The 26,517-nt window shown below is 31.6% G+C and overlaps 2 protein-coding genes across 2 annotated transcripts in view; both read right to left on the bottom strand.

Annotated features, from left to right (window-relative positions):
* LOC124539333 (protein Wnt-5b-like) overlaps positions 1 to 26,517 on the bottom strand; it is a 63,714-nt gene that overhangs the window by 10,292 nt on the left and 26,905 nt on the right. The window contains exons 3-4 of the mRNA XM_047116695.1: positions 6,302 to 6,558; positions 2,415 to 2,595 (exon numbers count right to left, since the gene is read on the bottom strand). Coding sequence (XP_046972651.1) covers positions 2,415 to 2,595; positions 6,302 to 6,558 — 438 coding nt within the window. The remainder of the gene's footprint in view (positions 1 to 2,414; positions 2,596 to 6,301; positions 6,559 to 26,517) is intronic.
* LOC124539332 (probable salivary secreted peptide) lies at positions 10,589 to 11,117 on the bottom strand. The gene has a single exon (XM_047116694.1). It carries the CDS (start codon positions 11,063 to 11,065, stop codon positions 10,709 to 10,711), a length of 357 nt encoding a protein of 118 aa, XP_046972650.1. The 5' UTR covers positions 11,066 to 11,117; the 3' UTR covers positions 10,589 to 10,708.

The raw sequence follows: 26,517 nt of genomic DNA, 5'->3' as shown, positions 1-26,517 counted from the left end.
AATATATGGTATCTTTATGTCTTTAATATATCTGTGGAATTTTATCTTTATCCTTCCTATGTACCTTCCGTTGAACCCCGTATTCCATTATTTCAGCTACTATAGAGTTCTGGCAGCCTGGTATCGTACCTGTCTTAAATCATGACTTGACAACCGTGACGTAATTCTGACAGCTCAGATTTAATTAAATGAAAGTTATTGAAAGTTATTATTATTTTTATAAACGTATTTTTTTAAATATTTTTAGTATTTATTGTAGTATTGTATTGTATTATTTATAGTTGTATAGAAAAAAATAAATAAAATCTGATGAATTTACTACACAATTAATAAGGACTGTACTAAAAGGAGATCAGTTATTTTTTACTTTCCAATTAGTTATAACACCTCTGAAGAGAACAGGTGCATTTTTCACCTGTCTTACGTCTCACCTGAGTACTAGGATATAAGATATTTGCAGGATACGCTTTTACCTTTTCGCTATAAATTGTGCAGGTACACACACAAACAAATATACGTTTTGCTTACAGACCCTTTATTACGTAGAACTCCATACATACACACACATAGATTCCATTAAAAAGAGAAGGTGATATCACTTCTCTTTCTGTTTCACCAAACTGTAACGGGAAAACCGCTATACGGGCCCTATTTCACAGTATTCACGCACTGTGATTTTCTCGTCGTGTGTTATAGGTGTCGTCGTTTCGCTTGTGTGCGTAAAGGCGACAGGTAAATTTCCTTCTCTACATTGCTGATTTCCTAGTAAACAGGTACGAGGTAAGACAGTGGCTCTACCTGTTTGAATCGTAAAAGTGACCAACAGGTGTGAGTGAGTGAGTGATAAGCGATAAAAAAAGTAAATAAATATGTACTTTTTTTAATTTTTTAACTTTTTTCTGTGTATACAAAAGTTAATTTTCAACGAACTGTTATAGAAAATAATACAAATTAAAGGTCGGTAACGTTTTTTCTTTAATTTATTTTCGGCAAAAAAATTAAATAATAAAAATGCAATGAATAAATAGTCTAATATATATCTCTATCTATCTCTCTTTTCTTTACCGACCAGGAGATTATAAAAAATAATCATAATCGAACGAAACATTACAAAGTCTCTATAAAATAATAATTTGCTAACAGGGTAACATGAATTAAAAGTAGTTTCATTCAATAGACCAGTTTGCTGGAAAAAGAAACAAAAAACTACTACTACTATTTTCTAGAAATGTTTAGTTGAAGTCTAGTTGAAACATAGTTTGAGCTACACGGATAACATGAACCGAAGGATATGGCGCTAGTTCTTAGTTTAATAACTACTAACTTTAAAACTTACATAGTAAATAAAGACTGATAAATCCTTTCAATATTTTTTACGTTAATGACATTGTCTAACTCAAAAAGATGGCAAATTAAAAAAACGAGAAATCATTTTTTTACAAAATATAACGTTAAGCGGGACGGGAATCAAAAAATCTTAGTTTTGTTTTGATAAATGCCGTTAAAAGGAATTTGAAATAAGAATAGTGTATCTAGGGGATTGCGTTTTTTTTCTAATTTTAAACGAAAAGTAAGTTGTGCTCTATTATTGCTGGAAAATAAATATCACCTACAAGTATAAATTAATTTGTCAAAATAATAAACTCAAAGTATATATAGCTTTATATTACATATACCGATCGAGGTGCAATCTAATTAAGTAGTAAATAAGAAATAATAAATAATAATAAAAATGAGTCGAGATGGCCCAGTGGTTAGAACGCCTGCTTCTTAACCGATGATTGCGGGTTCAAACCCAGGCAAGCACCGCTGTTTCATGGACTTAATTTGTCTTTATAATTCATCTCGTGCTAAGCGGTGAAGGAAAACACCTTGAGGAAACCTGCATGTGACAAATTTCATAGAAATTCTGCCACATGTGCATTCCACCAACCCGCATTGGAACAGCGTTTTGGAATATGTTCCAAACTTTCTCCTCAAAGGGAGAGGAGGCCTTTAGCTCAGCAGTGGGAATTTACAGGCTGTTGTTGTTGTTGTTGTAATAAATAATAAAAGTTAATCCGATAGTCAGTGGCGGACTAGACAAGTCGGAGGCCCGGGGAGACCACAGCCTTAAAAAATAGTTTTACAAGCTTTTAATTCTGTTTACATTTATGTCGACACATAATTGTTTATGTTTATTTATTATGTAATGTTTCATATACATATTTATGTTTATGTGTAAAAAGTCTAGTGTATTCTGTAGAGTGTAGTCTTTTGATATTTATGAAACGATGTAGGTGCTCATTTTAAAGTATTGTTTAGGATTAGATCGGATGCATTTGTGACACCGAAGATTAGAGACCCGGGGCGAACTGTCCCTTCTGCCGCCATGTCAGTCTACTGCCAAAAGTTGGTAATAGAATGATGCTCACTTGTAACCGTACTCGAGGTTGTCACCACAGCCTCCCCATACCCAGTCGCTGTGCAGATGCCTCGGACGAGCGGCGCGGCTGCAGCCACACGACGACAGGCGACCGTCGCGACACGCCCTTGAAATAGCAAGCGATACTCCCGCTGCGGTTATAGCGTGTGTGAACGCAGTTTCTCTAGAAGCTGTAACAATGAAAATAAAAAATTAACATTTGGGTGAACAAATATTGAGCTGAAACGGCCCTCGGAAAAGCCTACCGAAATTCGCGAGTCATCAAATCATTTGGTTTATCCGTGTCGTCCTAACCGAATTTCGACAACGGCGGTCAGTCTCATCCAAGACGAGTAAACTGCGCACCACATAAATTATAGTGCACGAGTGTGTACGCAAACACTACTGTTACTCTCGGTTCATTTACTTTCATAAAGCATACCCCGTAAGGTATTCCTAATTATTGTATTGGAGCATGTAGTCGGTAGATCATGATTCACACATAACAAAAGAAAACTATTGATACAATTACTAAATGTTGATTTCTAACTACATAATAATTTGAATAGGACTTGACTACCATATACAATTGCATTGTGCTAGACAGGGGAGCAAAATTCGCGAGTCATCAAATCATATCCTTGAGCATTTTGTTTTGGAGTTAATTCCACCATGGTTTTCCAGTGATTAAACTGCACTGGAAAAGCTTATGTATGGTTGCACGGCTCCAAAACTTCTCATTACTATCTGAACACTATCTACTCATTATATATTATATTATACCTCCAAGCAAATAATGCTTGTTGTTGAATTCCGGTTTGAAGGGTGCGACTATAGGCTGGCAAGGAACATAATATCTTACCATACTATCACTTACCATACGAGGATATGAAAAGAAAAAAATGACGATCAATTGTCGCAAGATTATCGTAATCGAACAATATCCTAATGTCGTAATATCTAGATGTGAGCATGTTTTACTTACAAAGGTAATTAACTTATGTCGACGTTAAGAACCTCATATACTAATATTATATATGTGAAAGTTACTCTGTCTGTCTGTCGGTCTTTAACTACCAAACCACTGCACTGCAAATTTTGTATGAAGCAAATTTGAACTGAGCTGAGATGGCCCAGTGGTTAGAACGCGTGCATCTTAACCGATGATTGCGGGTTCAAACCCAGGCAAGCACCACTTTATATATGTGCTTAATTTTTGTTATAATTCATCTCGTGCTCGGCGGTGAAGCAAAACATCATGAGGAAACCTGCATGTGTCTAATTTCATCGAAACTCTGCTACATGTGCATTCCACCAACCCGCATTGGAACAGCGTGGTGGAATATGTTCCAAGCCCTCTCCTTAATGGAAGAGGAGGCCTTATCTCAGCAGTGGGAAATTTACAGGCTGTTACTTTACTTTTACTTTAAATTTGAACTCTAAGGAAAGACATAGATTACTTTTTGCCTTACACATGTAAACCAAACCCCTAAAACGCGAGCCGCGGGCGCTAACTAGTTGATAATAAAGTAATATGCAAATCAGTATAATTCTACTAGTTCAAGCGGTTGAAACTCTCCAGTAGTTAAACAATATCATAAAGTTCAAGGGAAAGTGAAAGAAATTAAAAGGCTTATGAGAGATGTGAAATTATAAAAATCTTGACCTACTTACGAAGTGTAAAGACGAATGAAGAGTCGGAAGAATTAAAAAGACGTTTAAATGTTAAGAACTCTTTTGATGTTTGTTACTATTTAATTTCACAAAGAGCACACAAACTTTATCGCTAATAGCTCTCGGATTCAATTGACTTTCAGCAGAATGTAATATATATTTTTAGAACTAGAAGTAGGAAGTAAGTTAACCTCTAAAACAATTATCTTTAATTAATAATAATAATCAATCTACCACAAAAGAAAAACATTTAGTCCACAACTCAAATAATCATCAATAATCACATTACACAGTAATAATCATAATCGCGATCTTTGTCAGCCGCAAAATTCCCGCCCTTTTTTTTAAGGTAAGTTGTGTGACTTGACGCAGTTGTTGCACGTTTATTCCAACAATATTTAAGTATTTAACTGACATAATTTTGTGTTTCTTCTCGGTAGATCTATGATTATTGTTTTTAAGCTACATGTGAGTACATAATATACCTACGAAAGATCCATTTTAGTTTTTTTTTTCGAATAATATATATAAAATTTGTATTGATATGAATCACAAGCATATAATCACAATATGAATCATTTGTATTGATAACAGAAACCGTAGTGAATCCTAAGCGTGACGTAATCATCGGTATAACAACGTAAATAAAACAATTCTTTTTTTAATTTAATCTGAGATATTTATTTGGATGTATAAAGATTTGCCTGTGCCGTTAAAAAATCAACAAAATATCTTTGCCAGAATAGTTCTTGATAAATAAAAGATTACGTTTAAAATAAAAGCGGGAAACGGTACCATAAATCAGTTTGCGTCGACTGGTGTCCGTGACGTTGCTCTGTGAAGATTTAGAGCCCTCAACTACAAGTTGAAATCTCTAGATGAAAACTTTGTTCAGATAAAACACGTATAGAAGTTTTAAAATTGAATTAATATATAAAGATTTATAATATTATAATTGATTTGTAATATCTATTATCTATTTTAGACGAAAATATATTAATTTAAGCTATATTTAATAAGCTAATTTGAGTAGGTATTTATGTGTAATTAGTACGGATTTTGTGGTATAATTACTAGTAAAGATAAGTTGGTTGTGTGACAATAGCTCTTTGTATGCAAAATTACGTAAAGATTAAGAAATTGGTCTGTGTAGATATAATAATATTTCCTATTATTAACATATAGAGTGAATATTAATTTGTTAACGATTTGGGGGTAAAATTATGATAAAAGGATCTTGTTCTCGGTCGTTACTCTCTTGTGTATTTTATTTACGGGTTCTTTGAGTGACGAGGGTGTGCCTGTTTCATACTTCCAAACTCTGGGTAGCAGACTCAGAATTTTTTGTGAGAAAAAGTCTTTGTATAGACCTGACTTTGGGGTCTGCGTCCAAACGTTAGCAATATAAACGGCTAGTCCAACAAGGCAATTAAAAAATACAAATATATTTATTGTATTTACGAAACTTTTACTTTACTGTGTCCAGTCGATACAACTAAAATAATTATATTAAATTATTATTAATATTTCTCAATTACATACACTCATAAAATAATATGTAAATATGTTATAAAATAAATATTAAATATTTTCTTACTAAGCACTCCGCATTTTCTTTCGATTACTCGATAAAGTTCATAAATAGTGTATAATATAGGTCAAAGGAAATTAATACAGAAAGGGAATAAGACGAAAGAGAAACAAATGTCTCGTTTATGATATAATAAAGAGTTTTTACGAGATTTTTATTATATTTTATTACAAACGATTGCCTCGGCCTCCGTTAGCGAATGTTTATTGACACTATATCTTGTTAAGACATTAGATAAAAGTAGTAAATTAATTTATAAATACAGCATACACGCGCATGTAATTGGAAATATGAGAATTATATATATAGTATAACTTCCCGTCCCGGCTTTGTGCGGGTGAAATAATTTTGTTTTTTTTTTTTTTGTAAATAAATAAATCCTAAATAAATCATAAAAAAAGAGATCCTTATAAGATTTATCCAAAGAACACACACACACAGGAAAAGGTCAATAAACGAATTTTCTGTGCCAAATTTAGTTCAGAGCCGTTCAAACGTTCTGGAATTATTCGAGTACGTATCACCCATACATGCAAACTTACACTTTTATAATAATATTAGTAAGATTATTTTTGAAAATGGCTTAGAATAAATATTGATTGAAAAAAAATTGATAATAAAAAAGGTCTTACCAATTAATGTCAAAGGTCCAAATACTGTATCATCTTCCGTCACTGTACAATTCCATCTTCGATTTTGGAACTGATGCTGGCATTCCTTAATGCCTTTTTTCACACCGTCACCGACAGCGGGCATATGGTCTTTATGACGTCTGCAGACCCTTCTTTGCCCAGGAGTCAGGCCTCGCAACCTCGCACACATCCTGGACTTATCAGAAAAGAGATCCGTTTGGTTCGTCCATTCTTCAAACTCGAGAAGACCCATGTTGCTGAAACAAAATTGAAAATACAAGTTTTAATTGAAGTCATTAAAAAAAACTAGGTACTGAAGTTTGGCTGGAATAGGTTTTTTTTTATGGTATGGTGAGTCGAGATGGCCCAGTGGTTAGAACGTACGCATCTTAACCGATGATTGCGGATTCAAACCCAGGCAAGCACCGCTGATTCATGTGCTTAATTTGTCTTTATAATTCATCTCGTGCTCAGCGCTGAAGTAAAAAAAATCGTGAGGAAACCTGCATGTGACAAATTTCATAGAAATTCTGCCACATGTGTATTCCACCAACCCGCATTGGAACAGCGTGGTGGAATATGTTCCAAACTTTCTCCTCAAAGGGAGAGGAGGCCTTTAGCCCAGCAGTGGGAATTTACAGGCTGTTGTTGTTGTTTGTTGTTGTTGTTGTGTTTATGGAAAATAGACATTATTCAACGAAAGTTGGTGACAATTTTTATTGTAGTTAATCATCGCAAGTTGTCAGGAATAATTGTTTGAGCGTTCTCAAGACTCATATATTTAAATATAAATTATCGACCTTCAACACTATTACGATCCGATTAGATGTGTCAGGAATATCTTCTAAAACATATGGGTCACCTGATGGTAAGCAGGTAACTCTGTAACTAAAATCAGGAACGTATCATAATCGTTTAATGGTAAGAGAATTACTCCATGTCCTATTAATAGAATTGCTCCTTGGCGGTTATATATATGTTGGTACCCAGATAGCTCTACCTGGCTGTCATACCACCAAAGTACTTAAATCCATACACAATAATACATAATAAATATCTGTGTAATATCTAATATTTAAATATTTGTTGTTTAGCAATTTCTTATCTTACGTTTTATCTTGAATAGTTTAGACGTCGTACACCAAAATATATGAGGTCATATAACGGTCAGCTACTCATTATCACGTAAAACTAACTTCGGAGTTGATTAAAAAATAGGTATTATCAAGGTCAACTTTGTGAATTTAATATTTATGGTACTGATTATTGTTTCATGAAGAATACTCACCAATTAACACTTTGGGGGACACTAAACAATAGCTTAGTAATTGTTATGACGTCTGTAGGTTTGCTTTGAAACACCTGATTCGTAATCAAAGACTTTGGCATTATGGAATTTTCTTGTGTCAATTTATCTCATTCTCGGCGGTAGAGGAAAATATCATAAGTAAAAATCTGTTGATTGTAAATCTTACGCGTGTGTTATTAATATGATACTTGTGTGTGCACCAGTTTCAACTCTTATCAAATTAAGAGGAAGCATTAGATCAACGATGGAAGAGAAACAGGTTCTTACTGAGGCATTACTAACAATGTTGTACCTCTATCCTCAACAAACCAAACCAGCGATTAAAATTATTGTAAATGTTATTTAGGCTAGGTGCTCTTGAAGAGAGAAATGTGCCAAAATGAACCTGGATTTTTACCAAATTCTCTTCACGAGGGGTTCCAAATCCAAACATATAAATAAGATTCGACAGACATAACGAACATATATAAAGGGCTTCTGTGTTACAATTAATTAATTTCGAACTTAATTTTTTTTATGACATTAAACATCTAAAATTTTACAAACCTATATAAGTATACTCAGTCCATACTAAGTCCTTGGTGTCCGTTTATCAAATAAACGTAATTACAGACCCTCTGTGTAATTTGATATCGTCTCCTCTGCTAATGGTTTATAAATTATGTTATACGGAACAAATTGTAAAAGGTAACTCGAGGCTCATTAGGTACATTTAGTAGGTATATTTGGAGCCGCTGTCAGCCACGGTGCCCTTGTCCCAACAATCAAAAGAAAGAAGCGATACGAGCCCCTTGATTGATCCAGTATATTATTGTGTAAAAGGTAATTTGTAAAAAACATATTTGTTAAAGTATTCTCGTATTGTTTTTTGATAGATATACTGTAGGGTTTTATGGGCGACACCGACTCCAAATATAACAATAATTATAACTACATGATATAATCGTTAATCGACTTTTAAGTAGTCTAATATTTTTCATTTCATTTAACTTAGGAAGACTCTAAAAAATATGTTGAATACGCAATTATTTTTATTACTTTTTCGTGCATATTCATTTGTTTTAAAATAGTGTTTTGTTTGAAGTCGGTTTTTCTTTTTGTTAAAATTTTATTTATTTTTTGATTTTAAGTGAAGCTGATGTTGACTAACTAATTTTTTTTAATATGGATAGATTAAGCGTTCCGTTTATATGAGTCAGAAACTACTTCGAGGACAATTTCAAAGGAAACTTGCGAATAAAGCAAAAATAGACTTTCGAAAATGCGGATTTAATACGTCACGCAGCGTAAACTACAAGGATCCCTCGAAAGAGCTGTAATCGAACTCAGCAAAAAAAACTTTGAAAAAGACCAACTATATTTCGTACATCATATGACATAACATCACATAGGTACACAAAATTTGATTAAAGATAGTAAGAAATTCTGCCCCATATCGCCCCCTAACTGCGAGCCGTATAGGAGTTCCATCACTACATAGTATAAAACAAAGTCGCTTTCTCTGTCCCTATATCTTTAAATCTACGCAACGGATTTTGATGCCGTTTTTTTTAAAAGATAGTGTGATTCAAGGGGAAGGTTTGTGTATATAATACATGAACAATATAGTAAAGAAACACTGATAATTTTAGAAGTTTGCGATGTGATGTCGTATATAAACAAATTCTGTAGTATATTTAGTATCAGAATTGCACCCTTGCGAAGCCGGGGTGGGTAGCTAGTTGATTATAATATTCGACTATGATAATTACATAAACATAACCACATTACGGAAGGTGACTCAAATATCCAAATAACCTATAAATAAAAGATTCGACCGAGTATCGCTAACGTGCTCCTCAGAATTGTTCCGTTCCCTTCCGTTCCGTTACTTTGTCATGGATCCTGTGCTCAGAACCTTACCAAACTTTCATCAAGTTACCCTTGAAGTATATATTTTATAATAAAAAAAGAATTATCAAAATTGGTTAACGTGATTTTCAGTTATTCACCTATTTGTCGCGCATATACATAATGCAAATTTAAGAATTATGTCGTTTTCACATGGATACCATCATCGGAAAAAAAAATAAAAAAAATGGGACCCCACGGGAAGCACTACCTTTCAAACAAAAAAAAAATTATCAAAATCGGTCCACCCAGTGAAAAGTTATGAGGTAACAAACATAAAAAAAAAAAAAAAAATACAGACGAATTGATAACCTCCTCCTTTTGGAAGTCGGTTGAAAAACAATCAGTATTTTTGGCCTTTTTTATTTTTTTACCTTTTTTCCGCAGGCGTACGCCAAATCTCAAATACGCATATTCAAGACACTTTTTCGTCCTTTAATATAAACTTACGTAAGCCCTCATTCCGTCCATAGTAAGCCGAGTAACTATTAAATAAATATAATGTAATCAATTAAGAATAACACTTGTTTAAGTAATGAGAGTGCTCGTAAACATTTGAAGTTTATCTTGTAAACAGCACTTTATCTTGACTTCTAAGTAAATGAATCATTTGGAAATAATAGCATGAAATAGCGTGATAAGGATTCTAGGTTAATAAGAAAATAAATTGCAATTAGTTTAATCAGAGTTCAATTAAAAAGTAATGACATTTTTAAAAGTAAGCGTCTTTATAGGAGTAATTTAAAAGGATTTAAAAAAAAAAAAACAAAAAAAGAATCCTTGAAAGTTTTTATACTTTTTCAAAAGACCTTTGCCCTTTATTTCATATACGACAGTGATTTTTATGTATGCGATTATTATTTTTACTTTAAATCCAAGAACTATGTATGACTTTATAACGATAAACGTTTAGAAATTATATTCATAAATAATATTATTCATAGTATCAAGGGCACATTTAATGATGCGCACTTTAATTAAAATTGTATTTAAGAAAGTAATGTAACACACTAAACACAAATTATCTCATCGATTCCTTGACCTTGAAAACAAAAATGTGCCGTACAAAAAATAATAAAGACATATTAAAATTAATATAATTTTAATGAATAAATTAACTTAACGCAACAAAAATAATTATTTACATGACTTTGATATGGCAAGCGATAATACAAAAAAAATGATAAGTACTAGGGCCTCATAAGTTGTTAGTATCTTCCGTAGATTGTTATAGTGAAGTTGAATCCGTGGCTTCTTTGGCTCTTCAGCTTGATTTTCACGAAGCGTTGTCCCACGCCTCCAGCAGAGATGGTGGGATATCCTCCAGTTCCGTCGACGTAGTTATCTTTGATGAATATAGCTTTAATATAGGCGAAGTTCTGCTGCCCTGCTTCCGGGTACTCGATGATACTGGTCCTCACGACGAGGGGGAATCCGTATTTGTATTCATTGACTTTGTAAATGACGACGTCACCGTATGAAGCTTGCCCAAGGGCCAGATCGTGGCTCTGGCAAGATGAAGCGGCGATGAAGCACAGAAGGAAAAATGTTATTAAGGCGCGCATGTTGCATTCGTTCGATCGTTCAGCACTAACGCGATAATGAAGGAATGCCGTTTTATATAGAAAATGTTGGTGTTATGCAAGAGTGAAACAAGATTTTTATGACGTACTGGCTGTGCCGAGTGTGTACGCGTTTGAATTTAAGAAAAAAAATTATTGTAGCCTCGTGTAGGTTCCGTCAAAATCGGTAAAGCCGTTCCAGAGATTAGTCGGAACAAACAGACAGACAAAAATTGAAATGTTATTTTAGTATATGTATCGTGTATACATATGCATTGAGTAAAAAGGGCTCTTTTAATATTACAAACTGACACTCCAATTTTATTACATGTACAGATTACATGTTTTGTTCTTAAAAAAAGGTGACAAGAAATTATTATTTAACTATTGTAATAGTGCAAATAGTTCAATTAAATATTCATTTTAATCATTTTATTCTAATTCATCTGACGATAAAGATGAATTAATATATATCTGACGATGAAGATAATTAATTATAAAATGAGAAAACATAGTAAAAATAAATGATTTCCTTGATGAAGAATTGTGCTATTTTATAATTATGTAAAATGTCTTGGTTACATCTTGCATAGCACCGTTCATCAATGTAAACATCGTGAAAAGAGTTCTCGAATCCATCACACTGAAGACATGTCATATGACACAGCTTACAGTGTCATATTAAACATACAAACATGTCATATATTTTCTATATAGAATGTCGAAGATCCCATGACATTGTACTTTGAAATTGTAGTCGAGTATATAATATACATATAATAACAATAAAAAATCATACATACACATATATGTAAATAACATATATAGATTAACAATTAAACTGTTACAAGGTTACGTGTTTTTGAAGTGATAATTAGTCTATACCAAAATATGCGCAGTGTTTTTTTTACAATGCCTACCTGAAAAAAATACTAAGACAATATACATACAGCTTATATCGAGGACAGCGCGTTTCGAAAAAGGTTTTAATGTATATAATTTAAAAAAAATAACTTCATTTTTAGAATATGATGTGACAAGCGTGAACTTACAGTATTCATAATTTTTAATTGCATTTCAATGACATTTATTTATTGGTAACCTATCTGTGTATGATATGATAATTTAATTAGGAAGTTACAAGACTAGGGGAGAAACAAAAGTATCTGATGCTTCAAAGTTATTTTATACATGCATATTATGTTGACCTTTTGATAAAGGAATAGGGTTTTCCTCAAAGAATCTTAATATATCGATAACATCACACTCAGTAACTCTCGGGGATGTCCTGACTCTGTAATTATATAAATAAATAAAAAATAATTTTGTACCCAATAAAGTGAAGTAAAACTTCAATCAGTTGCGAAGTGAAGGGGAAGGTTATAACAAGAAAGGTGAGAAAAATAAGAGTAGATTTTGACTGAGAGAAAATTCCGTGACAGTGATAAATCTGTATTTTTAAAGTTTAGTAATGCATTATTTTGAAAAACTTTCCTCTTATACCTCGTATCTCGTAATAGCGACATGCCCAACGTCGCAAGGGTGCATCATTACGACTTGGGAGGCCAACAATGCACTTGCAAGTCTCTGGTGTTGCAGATGTCCACGGGCGGTAGTAGTCACTTTCCATCAGGTGAACTTATAAAAAAAAAGACCTACAGCACTGGGTAATCATTTTTTTACAATATTAATATAGATGAGGCGTATCATATAATAGATTGTTTGAAGTCGGGTGTCGCTAGATCGATTCCCGTGTTCCGAAAAATTATCGATTAATCCAACGCAATTTTTTTATAGCTTAGCTAGGTAAAAACTATATGAGATTAAGCAAAGCTACATTAATGTTTAAGCTGTAGTCATTAAAATACATTGTTTATCTGTATGTTTGTAGAGTGCCTGTACTGTAATTACATAAGGGTCAAACATAAGGGTCTTAAATTGCGCACGTCGAGAGTGATGTTAATACTTATTAAAGTGTTCTAATTTTAATTAAAAAAGAATAGATTAAGTAGCTTCTGAGTTTCGTACCAGTTCCTCTTGGTAGATTCTACATTACGAACCGCTGGTGTCGTGTGACGATTCAAAAGTAATTTGTACGTCCAACAATATATTTTATGTATGTATGTGTACTATACCTACTATTATCGCTTTATGACGCTGAATGTATTATAATAATTGTTAATTTTCTCCCTTAAAATATACGTCTTACTTTATATTACATACAGTGAAATAGAATAGGATTGAAGGTTTCTTGTTTTTTTTTTTAATTTCACATTTTCTCATATTTATTGGACTAGAGAATTAATAACATTAAATGCTTAAATATATACAAATATGTACTAAAACTAGTTACTATATAAATCTTGACCACGTGAAATTGTGGTAAGAATGCTAGCATCATTTCCCCGTTGAATCGCAATTCCGATCCTCTGGGCATAAAACGAACCAGCCCTCCTGTCACCAGTGGAGGCAATGACGCGAGGTGTTATGTATAGATTGGGGCTTAGTATATACTAAGTAAAACTTACGTGAAGAATAAAACAAAAATGACTTATAAGCTATTTATAATAATTATATTGAGATAATTTTCGAATCATTAATGCGTATGTATTTAAATATAAAAAATATCCAGCGTCTGGTTATCAAATTAATTAAATATGATTGCATTTTGCTAAGAAACTAGTTGGAATATTCGGAAATGGTTTTAAACAAAAAATGTCTATCCTCTCAAGGCATATAGCTTTTGTTCGAAATATTTTCCTCTACGATCAGTATATTTTACAATAAACGAAGAAAAACATAAACTCTTATTTTCCTACATTTGACCTTGAAAAAATGAAATATTAGAGTATTTTGAATGTCATTTTCGTATTTCTATAAATAATTAACTATTTAGAATTAGTATATAAAATATAATTTGTCAACAATATGAAATATGTGTACAAAAATTCACGTCAATCGGTTAAAAAAAAAACTTAAAATAAGTTCATGTGGCCCATCTCCTGATGTTTTGGTTCTATTATTGTCACCTCTCTCACGTTGTAGGGGTACATCGTCAGCTGCTAAGCATGAAAAGCATGTCTTACTTTGAAGTTCAAGCGTTCAAAAAGATTTTCAAAAAATCAGCTAACAATTCTGCGGTTAAGTTGTGAAATGTCAACAAACGGATAGAGTTTCTTTCCCATTTATAATATTAGTATATATACCATGAGCGTACTTGTTCATTATATGTGTAATATATGTGTAACAATATAAAACAATGGAATTGTAGTGATAAAGGCGAAATAAACTACTTTTCCTCAATGATGTCAACGCTAAAGACAGATCTCTATTGAAGGTGACTCTTTCATCGGGTTTCGTCACCGCACATGATTCTTAGAACTTCATTTGTTTTCTTAGAATAAAGCTGTAAGGTAATATCAAAATAATATAGAATTATATGACTACGAAACTCATTTTGTTAAGATAAAATGTAATGTTATATACCTATGAGTTTGGAATACTTGAATTTTAACCTAAGAGAGATTTCACAGAGAACCATTGTTATTTAATTAGTGTGAATTGTGTTTATTATTTACCTCGTGCTTGATACTGAAGACTTTGAGGTTTTGTTGGATTAAAATCTGTTACACGAGTACCCTCTAATAAGTTTTTAACCTTCATTAATAAGAAATAGGACTTAGTTCAGTAGTAAGCCAGTTTCAAACTGTTGAATTTATGAAATTTTGCTTACAAATGGTTTTTCGAAGTCGAATAAAGTAATCATTGCCATTCAGCCATTTTTTTTTTATTCTATAAACGCAACGATCCTGTTTCGGTTCTTTCAAAGTTGGATCGAAATATAATGAGGAATACTTATATCGCAACCCACATAAATAAGTAGAGTTGATCCTCAGGTACAATTAAGCAACGTTTTATTTTTGTGAGGAATAGTGTCGAATCGAATGTTGTTCGAAATAGAATCGCAATCGTATCATTGGTCTATTCGACAGAGTCAGATTTCTCTTCGATAATATTTATCATCCTATGTTGCTCTTATTTTTGTTTCAAGTGGCTTTATCTTCTTTTTCCACATTGACAAAGGACGAAGACAAATTATCGAAATTGTCTTAAAGTTAATATAACTTATATAAAGTATGTTTAATAAAAAAAAATGTCCTTAACTATTACGCAATGTCATATAACTCGTAGGTGATTGTTTTCTGTGAGTCAGTCAGTGTTAGCGCTCTCTTCAGTACGTAAATGTTCCAAAAATAACATGCCTGATTTTATTGATAGATTAATTAATCAAGCCTTCATGAAGGATTCTATTTTGACGTAGATAATTGCATTACATTTTGTTCATAAAATAAAAATGTTTTCTACTTGATTAAACTTTAAATAGTCGTCGAATGCTTGTAAGAATAACCTTTTATTCTTTATCTGAAAGTTTATCTGCCAACAATGCATGGAATCAGAAATTGTTGGATCTCGCGCGGAAATTATATTCTATTGTTTATTTTTGTGGGGTAAGCACTGAGTTTTTCCCTTTTGGTTTTAATAGTTATCACTTTTTTACAATACATGAAATAGATGTTACGGCCTCCGCACGACGAAGAAATCTATGGTTTTCTTAGCCGCACCGCAAGGGCGACTCATACGAGGCGTATAAGACCTCGCTCCGCTCGTTTAAAGGCATTTATAGACTATTGTATTGAATCATTCAAAGATTCATATGTATATTGATAGTATATATGGAGAAGGATGTTAGGTATTTCAATACATCCTTATTTAAAGAGTAAATTACCACAAATACCTTATCATAATTCTTCACATGTTTTTCTTACAAACATTTCCTCTACGTATACCAATTGTTAAATTCATCGATTCATCTCTTTGACCTCACGTGACCTTACCGAATATGTTTTAACATTGAAATGTTCATAGTCAAAATAAACTTTAGCGCGTCTTTTAAAGATGTAATTTCGGAAATTAGATGGAGTAACTGATAGAACAAGTGGAAATTAAGCGACAACGAAAACGAATAACTTTATAGAAATTCCAGAAGGTTTAATGTTAATAATGACAGATATTTTTAGGTAATTTTAAGTTTTAGCATTATTTAATTATTATTGTTACATGGGCGTTTAAGAACAAATGTTTTCTATATCTTCTATGTATATAATAAAATTGGAGCGTCTGCATATTAAAATAACTGCATTTTACTAAAATTCATCAATTTTTATGTGGTACATAAACTAAAATTTTTTTTTTCAGATTTTGTCTGTTCCGGCTAATATCTGAAGCTAGATCGATGACGGAACTTTCACTGCATAGCTTATGTAATAAGGAGTACCTTAAGCTACTTCAATTTTATATTTATAGAATAATAATAAGGACACGCTACAATGTCCAAATATTGTCCAATACCGCACGCTATCCTCGTGCATGCCACTAGTCCGCCTTCACTTCGAGTCACCCACCGACGACCTAATATTACAAAATCTGTCTAATACAGAATAAAAAAATTGCGAACTAAACAATAACTTTGTACTACACACACACACGGCTAGTGTAAAATAATAAGTTGTTTTCTTTTCACTTTCAATTCAAGACATTAGTTTCGTAACAGGGGAAATAATATCAACCAAACGAAAATTAGTCAAATCGTCAATTATGTGCCCACTTTAGGACAGTGCTTAGCGCATATTATATACTAGAACAAGTAAAACTTCAAATACATTAATGAGGGAACATAAAACATAATTCATTTATTTTAAAATTTTCTTGCGAATTGAGTATCCGAATTAATTTGAGCTAGACCACCCTTAATATTGTATCTTGAGTTTGGATTGATAGAGTACACTTCCACTTCGAACTTGTATCCTCTCAATATTGATGGACTCTTGAGACCAATCGTAACAGTTTTGTCACCAAGTGCACCACTCTCAATATAAGCTTCTCCATCTTTATTTTCTCTTAAATCAGTCACAAATACAGCGTTTATAACTTCACCCTCAGGTGCTTTGACGACAATATCGTCAGTTCTCTTCCATAAGGCTGGATCAGCTTCCTTTATTTCACTTAACACCTTCGTTGAATGTGGCGTTATAATTCCCAGGCGAATGTCATTTGAAATCACTGATGCTATATTTATAAGAAGTATTATTGATACTTTTAACATTTTGATGGACGATAATGATTGCCACGAAAGCGATGCTCAAATGATGATTCCAGAAGAATCGATCTCTTTTATAGCCATGGAAGATTTGTCAGTATGAGATCATACTGTTATTGACGGTACGCTAATGTGTATGTTTTTGATGTTATTATTACGACAGGTAAAAATAATATATGTTACTTACAAATAACGTAAACATTGAAATGTGTTAATTGTATACCGTGACATTGCTTGGGTATTTATAATATTGTAGATTATTTGAAAAATTGAGAATAGTATTGGAATATTTACAGTTTTATTTGCAGGAGTGCCGACTAAATTTTATAAAATGCAACAGCGTCATACTGTTTAAAATTTATAAAATGTGTTCAAAATCTAAGGGGCACAACGCACTATCAGTTTCTTCAGAAAAATAAACCAAACCTTATAACACTAAGGATTTAATTAATAGGTGCTACAGATGTGTATAATATTTATGCTTCGAGTTACATCTATATCAGTTGATGTGGTATTATTGTCTGTTTGTTTATTGTAGCTTAACTGGAAATATAAATTATTTTCTATTACCAGATAATCACAACCCACACACTGTACTATGTTCACAAATGAGATATATATAAATCTAGGCCTACGTTGACAAATACGTGGAATTATGAATATCTATTAGCACAACAAATCATTCATAGAATATAACAATTTCACGAGTATCTGTTAATTCCTTGTGTAACAAATCCTCTGCTTCGTTACTTTGATCTTCGACATTAGTTTCGCCAGCATTCGCATTGAAACACGTATCAAATATGTCTACCATTTTGATTGTTACTTTAATATCTTTAATAGTGCAAAGCAGTTGCCATGATTTACTGCTCGGATATCCGGATACAGCTTCGAAAATAATCTACAGTAAGGTGCATCAAGAAAATCCAGCGATATGGGTGAGATCGGAAACTATATCGGTGAACTGCACGAAAAACGAAGTAATTAATGCCATCAAAGTCTTGGATTTGAGGGAGGACAAATGGGGGGAAGCGTATATAAAAGGAGGGGGTATTGGACAGAGGTTTGTGAAAATCGAATTGGACAGTCCGAGTATTTTCCGGGGCTACAATTTCTTCGTTCAAGTTTACGCGATACAAACTAATAACTTTATATATAACCATGGAAAGTGACGTCAGGATATGTTTTGAAGTAATTACGAATAAATTCGAATAGTAACGTTTGTTATAGTGTTTTGTTTTTGAATTAAATTAGATAATAAAAGGGTGTCTGTAGTTTTATTTATGAAGATTTTTTTTTTTATTTAGAGAACATATGATAAATAATGGCTGCTAGTATGCGCCCTTGTAAAATATTATAACGCTATAAGATTATATACTTATTTATAATTTACTAAAGTTTTTGAAAACCCGCTAATATTTTATTTATTATCATATACAATTTCTTTTTAAAGGTTTTAAGGCTTTGTGCATGTCCGTCTAGTTGACCAAACAAAAATAATTAGTATTATTGTGTTCCGGTTTAAAGGGTAAGTGAGCCAGTGTGCAAGAAACATACCAACATAGTTTCCAAGATTAATGACGCATTGGAGATTAAACTAATTTAGACTATGTTTTATAACTTGGAAGTAAAATTTAAAACAGTTGGTGTTTTTCTAACGATATCATTAAAAAAAGTAATACATTTATTTACACTAAATTGAAAGTATAATAACGAAACGAATGCCTCGTTAGTCTAATAGCTTCTCTCCTTAGGGACCATTATGATGAAATCAAGCAAATAAAATAAAGGAACAACCACAAAATCCAATATATAAAGCAAATGCCTCCGATGTCATTATTATTATAAAAGTATTAGTTAATAGTTGATCAAACAGAACATTAAAGATATAATATGCCTTGTCTGTTATCGATTTTTAAGATATTATCCCGAACTGAGGTCATATATATCCGATAAGGAGTAAAGTTGATTTGTATTCTGGCGGCAATTATCATTTCATCGGAATCTACTTGTTTACTAAAATTCATATAGAATTCGTGGAATTGTTCAGCGAAATATGTGTTTGAAGTTCCTTGTTATTTGTTAACTTAGGAACTTACCTACATTTGGAATTTATTGGTAGATATTTAAAAAATAATGCTGTTTTCATAAACATTGTTCTATTTTTATTTTTTTATAATCCTTATAGTTTAAGATAAAGTTTGGTCACAGACAAGATATAGCGCCACAGATTGGGTCGATAATTATTCGCTTTTTTTCTGTACAAAAATTCTCACTAGCAATTCGGATTTTGAATGTTTCCGAAAATTTGTACTTCGCCACCTCGGTAAATTAAAATATGAACCACGTGATCCTGTAGCTGAATTCTTTCCTGTCATATCGCATTTTGCGTCCACCGAATTCTCAGAGGGAGGGAATTTAGTGCATCTGTGTTTACATACACTCATGTCATGACTGTAACACCGCGCAGAAGGCTGGTCTTCGTAGAAATTAGAACTTGTGCCTAATTTCGCTTTAAGAAATAATCAACAAATCCTAATTGCAAATCTTGAGTCAAGATCTCCACATAATCATTTTATATATCATCTGAGTCACTCCTATTCTAAAAAACAACTTTGAAACGATATAAATTTGACTTACTACTTCCCTATTTACGCTACAAACTGCGCAGCTTGATTGACGCGATGTCAACAATAAAGACTTAACATATACATATATCATGTTTTATATAAAACATTTGACTCTTTACAATGAGTAATTATGAGGAAAATGATTTCAACGTGACGTAGCAATACCAACAACGTTATTAACGCTCCATTTATACGTCCTTGTATAAACGAATGTAGGCGGCAAATCAAATCATACTTGACTTGTGTAGACAAAAAACAAAATTAAAAAGATTATGTTTAAAAATTTTTTCGTTCTATATATGAATTATAAAAACAGGCAAAGGCTGGTAACATTCTTTCCACGGAAAAAAAATATAAATCATTATAATCATTATAAATCATCTGTATTTTCATATCATAAAAATAGAAGAAATTAATTTTTATTTTTATTTAATTGTTCAATGTTAAATATATACGACGAAAAAATATTGAATAATTATAGAAATTATTGTATACGATTGAGTGTTTTTGAAGCACAATCTAACTTTCACATTTATATTAATAATGATTATGATTCATTCAGAAATAAAAAATAATCAGATGTTAAAATATTTTTTATTAATAATTACAATATATCAATTAATCATATCCAGACCTTACCGAGTTCAAACAAAGAGTATTCAACAATTTATTGGCACATCACAAGAGTTTTTAACACGACACATATTAAGCATAAATGTCGATCTGGTAGTTCAGACCGGATCCTCTTTCACTCTTCAATTTGATATTCGCAAAGGAGAATCCTATGCCTCCTCTCGTAATTGAAGGTTCAGCCAGACCGCTATCCAGATCCCTTATAGCTATACCTTTTATCTTCTGATCGCCAACTGGATATTCGAAATATACTTCTTGTTCCCGTTTAATCAGTGGTATTGAGTGAGCCGTCACTGCTTGCTCGTGGACTTTCCTCACAACCCCATTGTAATCATTTATTTGACCGACTATGACACTTTTTGAAGTCACAATCGTAACGAACGCACAAATTACGAATATTCTTAGAAACATCTTGACGCGACGACTTGATTTGATGATATAGCGTGTTTATGTGTTACAAGATCGGCGTGTGAGAGAGAGAGATAGTGTGCGAGTAGAGGAAGCCATATTATGAGTAAGGTGTAGTTTTACGAAATGTGATATGGCTACATGGCGACAAAAAAGGTTTTAATTCTTTTTTTTTTTAATTATAAGCACTGGTCGACAAATGAGTAAATTATAAATAGTTATTATTATAAATTATAATACTCAATATAATTATTATGTAAATAATTTGTGATTTTTTGTTATTATTTACTGGGGCTATTTTTGTCTTGAAATTTAATGATTTTAACTACTCATACAAATTTCAAATCGCAACATCATAATTGTATTACATGCGTAGTTAAATTTAACAACTGACATAGCTAGAAATTAATACACGCACGGCTCCAAATATAACAATAACTATAACTAGATTATATAATCGTAAATCGATTTTTAAGTACTTAGTCTAATATTTTTCATTTCATTTTACTTAAGAGGACTCTAAAAAATTTGTTGAATACGTAATTATTTTTATTACTTTTAGTGCATATTTATTAGTTTTAAAATAGTCTTTTGTTTGAAGTAGGTATTTCTTTTTGTTAAAATTTTTATTTATTTTTTTCATTTTATATTTTCAGGTATTACATAAACTTATTTTAATTAAACTAATCTTGTAATCTTTCTGACAATATGAAATCAAGTTTTATTTCTACAGAATGATAAGAATAGACTGAAGACACTTGACATCGATTAAAATAAATATCATAAAAAAAATTTCCTAACTATTTGTAAATTGCAATGTTATGATAAAATTATATTAATAATGATATAAGCATCGGTATTGCGTATGAGAGAGATATACTCTATATCTGTCGCATCCTGATTTCATAACAAGCACTTAAAGATGTCTAAGACACTCACTCATATTGCCAATATTGAATAAAACCAAGTCACCAAACATACATAGAAAAGGATATCCCAAACACACGAACAAAATGTTTCTAATTACTGGCTCACTGACCATTCAAACCGGAATACTACAATACTGAGTATATGTTTGACAGTAGAATATCTGATAAATAGGCGATACGATAGTAGAGATGGCCCACGCGTGCATCTTAGCCGATAATTGCGGGTTCAAATCCAGGCAAGCACCGCCGATTCATGTGCTTAATTTGTCTTTATAATTCATCTCGTGCTCGGCGATGAAGGAGAACATCATGAGGAAACCTGCATGTGACAAATTTTATAGAAGTTCTGCCACATGTGTATTCCACCAACACGCATTGGAACAGCGTGGTGGAATATGTTCCAAGCCTTCTCCTCAAAGGGAGAGGAGGCCTTTAGCCCAGCAGTGGGAAATTTACCCGGCTGTACTTTACTTAACTAACCCGAAAGGTTTGCACTAAGCCCTACAACCAACTAGCAAAAAAAATAAAACAATTTGTAGGAATACCTATCGATACAAAAGTTTGTTTTTAAAATGAAGTCTGAGTCTACAATTACATAATATTAATAGTAAACACTACATATATTTAGCGCCATGTACACCAAGCTCAATATGTTAATACACATTACCTTATCAACGAGGTCGGAGCCTGGACAGAGGTCAGTATCTGAGCCATTTGCCAAATTAACCGAATATCGCCTCTACTCCCTCGAGATAAGCATCATTGGACAATTAATTTGTGTAATGCACTCTCAAACCAATGTTTGACTTTGTATACGCTGGCTTTTCCTCGTTGCTTGTATTTAAATTACTTGATTAATCTCAATACGTAGTAAAAATATTGTAATTTAATATAAAAATGTCAATTTCGTAATTAGAATTTTATCAAGGCTTAAATCCTATGAGCATATATGATTTGTAAATAATGTAAGACTTAAATCCTTCCACAAATTTTATTCGAATATTTTCGATTATTCTCGTCCAAACTTAAGACGATAGGTTATTTTATGAATATGCTTATTGTTATTTTTTATTAAGTAACCAGTTACACAATTACATACTACATTTTTTTATAAATGCAGATATAATTATTGTGAGTAAGTGTGCGTGTTTTAAGTGTGTTCCTACACTTCCTACTAAGTTTATAAATATGCCGTATTGACACACATTCTCTCAGAACTATTAATGAGGACGTACGATTTGAATCAAAACAATAACAAAACGCATTACCTACACATATATATGTATACAATCAGAAACAAAATTTTAAAAAAGAACAATTTTAAATGAACTATGAGTATGTTTCTGTTAATACTATTATAAAATCATTACCAATAATATAACACCTATATTGTTTTCAAGATAACTTTGTACTTAAGATTACATTAATGTTGCCAGCTGTAAAAAAGATTCTAACGCGTTAACCCATTTAGTATGGTAATATTGTTATCTATTATGTTCTCTTATCACAATGGAGAGTAACCTGTTTAAATTTTCATTACTTCTGAGAAATATCTAACTTTATCTACAGAAAATATTAACATTTAATTAAGTTTAAATAAATAAAATTGATTCTATTACATTTTTTATCTCATAGTTATAGACAGTATTTTTACTTCAAGACAATAATATTTGTTACTAAAGCCTAAATACATACAGATTATATTATAGAAAAAATGAGAACATATTTCCGATTATCTTATCTGTCTAAGCGTGTTGTCCGTGCCCTTTCTATAATTTATAGATTTGTATTATTTTACTGCATATTTTAATTATCAGCCAGGATCACTATAATTTTTTTTTCTGCATTCTTACTTTGACAGTTTATCTTACAATAAATAATCAAACATATTAGCGGCATTCTAGCAATGTTTTGAAATTTCGGTAGTTTTCCTGTAAAGACTCAAGTTAAATACTTCTACTTACTTCTAAGCTGCATTTTGACATTTTAGTTAATATTACATTTAGACTGACATTTGATTTTAATTCATTCACCTTTGCATGTTCTATAATGAAAGCTATCAATTATTTTTATCTGTAATAAGGTTATTATTTAATATTATCAGATAAAAAGATATTTCTATCGTGCGATTATCATCTATGGCAAACATCTATCCATCTTATCGAAACTTATCAGTCACGAATTTTCACACTATTGATATAAACGTGACAATGTCATGTTTCCAAAATATAAAAATTAACAACAAATACTAAAAAAGAGGCCAAATACAAGTTGCACAGATTAAACACGACTAATAATAAATCTGACAGTATAATGGCGGGAAAAAGTGACGTTTTTATATTTTTTATTCTCTTTATTTTTAAAGTGAATTCTGAAAGTGTTTTCGAAGGTGAGAGATCGATCGATGACAAGTTAATCCACAAAAGTGAACATGTTAAATTCCCTTTTTTGTCTGTTCGGACGGAAGATGTAGCTTTTCCGAAATATTATGAAGACAGGGATAATATCATTACAGCGATAAATATTATAGATAATTCTAACGAGGGGGGGTCAGCTGAAGTTGATTTGGGTGGTGTTGGACTGACATACGCTAATGTGCATTTACGAAGTGCGTTATTTGGTGGTTTTAATTTTACTATAGAAATATATGGTGTGAAATTTAAATAAATTAACTTTAAAATAAGTTTAAATTATATGCCATAAAAATAAATGTATAATAACAGAAAATAATTGTTTATACGTATATGTATCGCAACTAAGAGTGCTCTATTTGATAAGACTATATTTGATATGGGACTGCTTACGATTTGAAGTGATAACTTTTCTGTATATAATGTTATTATTTTATACCTATATAATCAACGTATTTTAAGACACATAATATTATTTGTACTTATACAGGTTAAACAAATTTAAAGACAATCAAAAATCTGTGTTTTGTTTTATTTCATTGTCGTCATAATTTTAAAGTACAGTCAGAGTAAGAAAGCCTTCGGTAAGAAAGCCATCGTCAGTTCTCAAATTAATTCCTTTATCAAGTCTTAAACTCTTAGTACCTTTTGAATCTAAACATCAAATCATTGCGACGCAATATGTCAGATTATTGCTCGTACTGAGCACACGAAAATAGATCTTAGGGTGACGAACCTTTTCTTTCCCCCACTGTACATTTGAAAGATGTAACTTAAAAATAGTATGTTAATTTAATATTTTAACTCCATTTATGAAGCTGATTGTTAAATATGATGATTATTATTATTTTAAATTTATAAATCTAATAAAAACCTAGTATTTTTAAATCCTAATAAGGTTATGTGTATTCTATACTATTTCATATATAATATTTAAAAAACGCCTATTTTGTTTTTATAGCAAATAAATTCATACTATATTAATTGCAATTAAAATAATAATAGGTACTTAATATATTTATCGTCAAGGCAAAGGAAGAAAGGTAAAAGCGTCATAATGACTACGAAGCGACGATATGTAAAAAAAATAGTATATATTGTGTACTGTATGTTGCAAATGCAACTAGTATATGACTTTTTGAAACTTGACTAACGTAAAACTTAAAGAGGTAACTGGCGATAATGTGAGGTGTACGAAAAGCTCAATGAAAATTTAATAAATAATGAAAGTAACTTTAAGTTTATATACGCCGTATTTATGAACTTTATAGCCTGTGCATTTTCTAGATCTCGTACAAACCTACACGCCTATTTAGGTGTTTAGATTCATCCATCTCACGTGGTAGATACACATGTGGCAGAATGTCTTTCAACGTTTACTCAAGATGCTTTAAGATTAAAAATATTTAAAATAAGTTAATTATTTCATTCTTATCTGACCAGTCTTCGTCGCTTTCTTTTTAAAATAATGCTTATTCATGTTTATCTCTAATGGCTAAAAATCCTTTATTTTTTTTTTATTTTTTTTTTTTATTTTTTTTTTTTTTTTTTTTATAAAGCTTTATTAATTCCATACACATACATACATAAATATAAAGAGTGTTTAACAAATATTCAATTAGTGGTAAAAATTAAGTTTAAATACATTATGACAATAGTTGAGTGAATAATAATTATATATTTCATTATCACAATTTCTCATACAATTGATTAGTATCTATCTATCATCTATTAAAAAAAATAACTGTTGAACATTAAAATTAATTAATGAACATAAAATCATTATCAAATAGTAAAATTAATAATATATATAAACTATTTAATTTAACGATTGAATACTAAAATCAATTAATAATAATAAAATTATTTATCACAATCAACTTTTGAACACAAAAATTAAAATAAATGAATGAATTATATTTCTTCCAGTTAAATCAATATTAATAAATCAGTTATTAAATATTAAAATAAATCAGTTGCTTGTAAATGATTTATGTATGGACCCCTTTCGGGTAAAAGCCTCCGCCAAAGAATGCTAAACGCCTCTGACTTTTGCTGTCTCAAAAAAAGTTTCGGACAGCTGACACCTGCCACCTGGTGCATAGTCGGCCTTTGCTTCTTTGGAGGGTAGTGGTCTAACTCTCCCGCGGTGACCAGCCGTACTGGGAGATAAGAAGGAGAAGGGCCTGTTTGTTGTTCCTATATTGTGTCTTCAGATGATGGGGTTACTGATGATCGAGCGTTTCTTCTTCCACGCATTACATCAAACGCATTAGCTTTTTTTATT

Source organism: Vanessa cardui, chromosome 22 (genome assembly GCF_905220365.1).
Source record: "Vanessa cardui chromosome 22, ilVanCard2.1, whole genome shotgun sequence".
Classification (NCBI taxonomy): domain Eukaryota; kingdom Metazoa; phylum Arthropoda; class Insecta; order Lepidoptera; family Nymphalidae; genus Vanessa; species Vanessa cardui.
Note: the sequence above shows the minus strand (reverse complement) of the source record. Positions and strands in the feature narration are given on the sequence as shown.